Below are 6,247 nucleotides of genomic sequence, written 5' to 3' on the forward strand. Positions count from 1 at the left end.
TTATCCAATAGAAAATTTGGATCCTAACTGGTGACATTTTTGTTCCTAAAAAAACAAACGTTTCTATTGGATATTGGATGTTAGACATCGGACGCAGTGTGAATCCTCCGTAAGGAACGCAGTACGATTATCGATATGCGTACTCGCTCATATTCGGCTTCACAATGTTGGCAGCAATGTCGACAATTGACAAGAAGGAAGAATTGGACAACAAACGGGGAACCTGTTGTTCGTAGGAGAGGAGGATTATGGGAATGTAGACACGCTACGAACGCGATTACGATCATGAACACCAAAACAAATTCACAAAATGTGTCGAATTCGTACAACGGAGGTAATCTGAGTTTTTAATTTTGCCCTTTTTTTCTTAAATACTATCTTCGAATCGTTGTCGTTTGGTTAAAAAAAAACGCGCGCATCGCAGCATCCGAAGATAGTAAATTGAAAAGCCGTCTGCTGGGCGTCCTTATGGCGTCTGCTAAAACTCGACTAAAACAATTTTTATTCGACATATAAAAAGAGCGAGAGAGAGAGAGGCGTATGTTAAATTAATGCTGTTTATTAATGAGGATTTGCATGACTTATAATCTCTTTGATGATAAAAAATAATATATATCTTCTTTAGAAATATTATAATCACTAATATGATATATACATCATATTTTATACTTTGTATATATTTATCATGATGAAGAAATTCATATATTTCATATTTTACACATCCTTTTCTTTTAATGACATGAAATATATATTCATGAAAAAAATTTGTGAAGAATTTATAATTCTATTTTATATTTGTATCAAAATATTTTATAATGTATAAAATATATAGAAAAAGTTTTTGTTTTTCATAAAAAATTGAACTGTTATATAGTATAAAACTATTCTTATATACAAAATTAATATGTAAATGTACATTTAAGAATAACTGATTGTTATAGATACTATTGGAAGGAACAGTCCATCAGCATTGTTAGTAGTGCTAGCAGAAGTTGCGTCTCAAACATTGCATTCAGAAACAAAGCATATTGATTCGTTGCTGGCAGCACAATGTAAACCTAGAACAGCGAGTATTAAACGGAAAGAATCATGCTTTACTGTATCTCAGCTTTTATCTATGCCTATTTCCCATCTTGTTAAGCAATTTACTATTTTTACAAGTGACGAGCTCAAAAGACAATATTCTTATACATGTGCATTAATACCTGGCTGTCAACAGAAATATACTAGTTTTGCCAGCGAAGAAAAGGCAAGAGCATCCATTAAAAGTCATTTAGAAGAGCATTTAGAATATCTGAAAGCAGATAAAGAAACCTGTATGTATTTTAACAAACTTATATTACTTATACATATCTAAATACTGTATTGTTTTTTTTTATGTTTAGATTCGTTTTCCAATTTGGAATTTTTATAACAAATATTCTTATAATTTTATATATTAAATTTGAAAATCATGATAAAATTTGTAAATTGCATATAGTATATAGATCTATATATATAATTTATAACATATCTTTATGTAAGATAAATTATATTTTATTTCATAAAAAAAAGATTTTGCCTTTATATTGTTATAGATGATACATTTACAGCAAAAAGTATAACCCATAAGAATTTAAAAACTAATTTACAAAGTAAAAAAAGTCGGATACAGCAGTCCAAAAAACCTCAAGAAACAATAAATAAGAAAAATAAAGATGTGATATTGGAAAAATCTACAAATTATTTACGTAAAATACTTTTAAATGATATTAATATTAAAGAGAATGAGAAGCAGAAATGTTTTCAGAATTCGGAAAATAAGGAAACGCACAATTCCGAATTAAAAAATTCTGACCAAATGGATACTAAGGTCCTTGGAGATCATAGTTATTTTGAACGATTAGATGATAAGATGCCTAATAAAAAGGGAATGCCATCTTTTAATAATGTCCTGGATAATACAAGAAAAGAAAATGTTTGTATTAATTAATTTACTTATTCTACTATTCTATGAATTATATTAAATATGTTATAAATATTTAATTGGTATATAAGAAACGTGTTATGAGAAAAATATAATAGAGAAAGCCATATAGTGATTTATAATATATTGTGCAAAATCTAAGTGTAAAATCATCAAAGATTATCCATATACATTTGATATTTATATTTACGCATAATTTATATATACTACATTTTGTAAATATATTTCTTTCCAGATTGTATTGATGGTTGTTGGTAGTGATAGTGTACATATGAAAGAATATTCTTCTGTCAACCAGAAATTAGCAGAAAACACAAATTGTCAAGATTCTGATATTCTCTATTCATCAGGTACATTTCTCTATAATAATATTTTATTTTGTCTCATCACAAAATAAAATACAAAACATTGCATACAATTAATACTAGAATATTATTGTATTTAAATGTAAATTGTAGTTCTCTGAACATATATTATATTTATGTATGTACATATAGATTCATGGTCAGAGGAAACTCTGATAAAAAATACAGAAATATCTACAGTTACTAAACCTAAAGGAAAAGCGAAGTTTATTGGAACGAGTAAGGAAGAGAGGGAAATGGCATTAGCATATATAGAGCGTATTAAGAAGAAAGGCAATCCTACAGGAAGTAATCTACAATGTCGCATTTGCGATCCACCTCGTAGTTTCACCGCGCCTACAACTTTAGTATCTCATTATCGTAGTCACGCTGGAATAAAACCATACGAGTGTCGAATATGTAGAGCAGTTTTCACAAGAAGACACAGTTTGAAATATCATATGTTGATTCATCAAAATCAGACGCGCTTTACGTGTCTAGATTGTGGAAAGAAGTTTAGACATCCATCACACTTTAGGGAACATCAACGTAGACACACTGGAGAAGCCCCATTTGGATGTGACGATTGTGGACAACGGTGAGTAGAAATAATCAATTATCTTCTTAAAATTTAAAAGATACTTGTGATTTATTCTCTTAAACATTAGTTTACATCAATTTAAAATATTTAAATTAATTTATTTTCAACTAATTTATAAATTAACTAAATTTCTCTGGTTTTTTTCTTTAATTTTCTCTTTAATTTTATCTCCAGAAGGAGAGATCAAGGATCACGAGACAATTGACAGTTTGTATAATACTTTTATATACTGTTTTTCATATTAGGTTCAAAACAAGAAATACGTATAAACGTCATTTAAAAACACGACACGGTAAAATTCTTACAACAATTGGTGAAGTTTTGCATCTTTCTGAAGAAGACTTTGAAAAAGTTCGGACCAATCGAAGAAAGAAAGATTGTGTCCCAGAGATTACAATGAATGTCGATAATATCGAATCCAATGTGATTGTAGATTTTGGAAATTACCATGACAAAACGCAAATTGTTACAAATTCAATAGAAGAATATGTTCTGAAAGAGAATATTGAGGATATTAATAAAAATTTGGAAACAAAAGGTACTGTACAATTTGTTGATAAATGTCTTGAGAATTTTGAAATTTGTTCAGAATCTCAATTGAAGACTAATGGTATAGAGACTGAAATAGCTATAGACTGTAAATATTCCGATAAAAATAATAAAAGTGTCAGTGTGGAACATATCAATGGTGTAGAAAATGGCCTGCTACAATTAAAAAATCCTTTTTACGAAAATTTAAAAATAATCAATAATGAAGAAAATCACATTATTTATCAACATAACATCGAAGATCAGAACAAAGTTTATGATTGCAGCAACAAGATACAATGGCTTGAATATTCTGAAGTAAAATGTAATAATGAGACTTCAAAAGAAGAAGATGAAGATATAATAGAGGATACAATAAATATAGATCTTTCAGAAGAGGTACACAGAAATAAATTACATGTGTTGCAAGAATCTATACACAATTATCACAAAATCATATGCAATAGTGATATGCCAGATAAAACCGCAACATATGTGCATTTAGAAACTGAACAAGCAGAAACTACAAATTTCGATAAAAATAACCAAACATGTGGTGAAAAATATGATGAACACATTATTATTACACAAAACAATGACATGAATGAAAAATCTAATGAATATACTTATAATGCTGAAAATAAAGAATCTGCAGGAAGTAATATAACTTTATGTACACAGATAACGAATAGAGATGTTAACATTCTGCAAACAGTCGATACAGTTAGAGAAGAGATTATGCCACAAAATCAAGATAATAATATACTTCGAGAAAACGAATGTGTAAATGAATCTATTACGACTGATTCAATAGAAACCATAAATGTCTCTTCAAAAAATTCTGTTAAAGAAAATCAGACACTTGATCAACAACAAGTTAATCAATGTTTATATATACATACTGATCAGTTAAATAGGATAATCGCGCAAAGTACATGTATAAACATACCTCTACATCAAACCGAATTATATGGCAATAAACAAAATCAGTTGCAAACAAAAGTAGATAATTGTAGGAAAGTTCGAATTTTAGACAGTAATTTACAAGCAATTGACATAAAGCAACCTGACAAGCAAAATACGATTTTATTTGTATCTAATGATCATTTGAAGAATGGCATTTTTCAAATTGACAGAAATAGTATCAGATACTGTCAAAGTTCTAAAAAGATAGACAATTTACAAAGTTAATATGATAATGATAATAATAATAACTGTACAATAAAACATGTAAAGTTTGATGTTAATCACATTATTATATTTTGTAGTAATGTTAATAGATATGAGATTGATTAATTGAAATATGCAATAAAATCATTATAATGAATAAGAATTTTGGAAAGAACAAGATTAATGAAATAATGCTACATTTTCTGGTTTCTGTAAATATTTTCAAAAAAACAAAACTCTGAATAGAGATATATAACTATTTCTCAATTTTATTCTGATTAAGATACAACTATATTTAGAAAAAAATGATATAACGGGCTAATCAAAGTATTCTTATGATTTTGATAAAAGTATACATATAATATTATTAGGTAATAAAAATCCATAGGTGCAGGCATTTATTTGTTTTACAATAAGTATAAGAATTAATTTTTTAGTTCTTAAAACATATGTTATAAAATGTTATAAGCTTATACAACAAATTATTTGCATTTACCAAACTTTCAGATTTTATCTAATACAAAACTATTGTTGAGATTTAAATTTTTTACAATCTTTAGTTTTATTCTCGACATATGTGAAATGTAAATTATCTGAATTTGTAGTTTTATTTATACATATATATATTACTTATTAGATGTAATTAATTTATGTTTATTAAATTAATCGCAGAAATATGATGTAATGTGCCAAATATTAATGTGTTACATATGTGAACTATCTATTCTCTTAATAATTTCAAAAAAACAAAAAAAAAATTTTATTATAAATGAATGAAAGAAATATTTTTACTATTTTATACATATATAAAATTATTCAATTCTTTCTTGGATTATAAAAATTATAAAATGCGTGCTACTAATTTACTTTTAATATTATAATAATTATAATTGAATTTATAACTGTTTCATCTACTATATTCGATTATTAATTTAAAAGAAAATATAACGAAATGCATAAGAACATTCGCATTTTACGCCTGCACAAATTTTTTATGAATAAAAACTCGGTAAAATAAGAAAAAATTATAAATTTGATAAAAAAAAATTATAAACGATGATAAAATATTAAAATTGTGCGAAAACAGAGCAAAATCTATAAAAACCTTTTAACAATCCTCAATAAATTTTTTTGTCTCGTTAAATAGTCTTCCAAGAAAATTTATTTTTCTGCTTAACATATATGTTTGCTTAATGTTAGATTATTTTATATATAGATTATGCAAGAACTGACACAAATTATATATATATATATATATATATATATATATATATATATATGTATGTATATATATATATATTTCTGGGTGATTATATTTCATATCATCTAAACGAGCAAATTATAAATACTTGATATTGTTGCTAAGTTATAAATAAGTTTAATTTAAGAATAAGTTATAATTGTTTACATTGAATGGATTTTTCTACATGAATTACGTACTATTATATAATTATTATGCTAAAACTTGAAAATCTGCGTTTTTACGAATTAAGCTTCAATATGGTGCAAATAAGACACACACATATAATTCACTTTTTTAATTAAAAATGTTTTTTTATGAATTTCCGAATATTGTTCTCTTTACGTGGTATATTGAAAAAGTAATGTAAATAATATATAAATCTATTATAATAGAAT

General features: G+C 26.1%; 1 protein-coding gene across 1 annotated transcript; it reads left to right on the top strand.

Moving 5' to 3' along the window:
• The first annotated feature begins 151 nt into the window (after positions 1 to 151).
• Positions 152 to 4,674, top strand: LOC126857559 (uncharacterized). Its single transcript, XM_050607121.1, has 6 exons — positions 152 to 334; positions 942 to 1,316; positions 1,578 to 1,957; positions 2,202 to 2,316; positions 2,464 to 2,908; positions 3,157 to 4,674. Exons 1-6 carry the CDS (start codon positions 286 to 288, stop codon positions 4,628 to 4,630), a joined length of 2,838 nt encoding a protein of 945 aa, XP_050463078.1. The 5' UTR covers positions 152 to 285; the 3' UTR covers positions 4,631 to 4,674.
• Positions 4,675 to 6,247: the final 1,573 nt, after the last annotated feature.

This window comes from Cataglyphis hispanica, chromosome 22 (genome assembly GCF_021464435.1).
Source record: "Cataglyphis hispanica isolate Lineage 1 chromosome 22, ULB_Chis1_1.0, whole genome shotgun sequence".
Taxonomy (NCBI): domain Eukaryota; kingdom Metazoa; phylum Arthropoda; class Insecta; order Hymenoptera; family Formicidae; genus Cataglyphis; species Cataglyphis hispanica.

Coding starts and splice junctions, on each gene's coding strand:
- LOC126857559 (XM_050607121.1), top strand. CDS start 286: ATGAACACCAAAACAAATTCACAAAATGTGTCGAATTCGTACAACGGA. Junction 1,317..1,577: donor GAAAGCAGATAAAGAAACCT/GTATGTATTTTA, acceptor ATATTGTTATAG/ATGATACATTTACAGCAAAA. Junction 2,317..2,463: donor TGATATTCTCTATTCATCAG/GTACATTTCTCT, acceptor ATGTACATATAG/ATTCATGGTCAGAGGAAACT.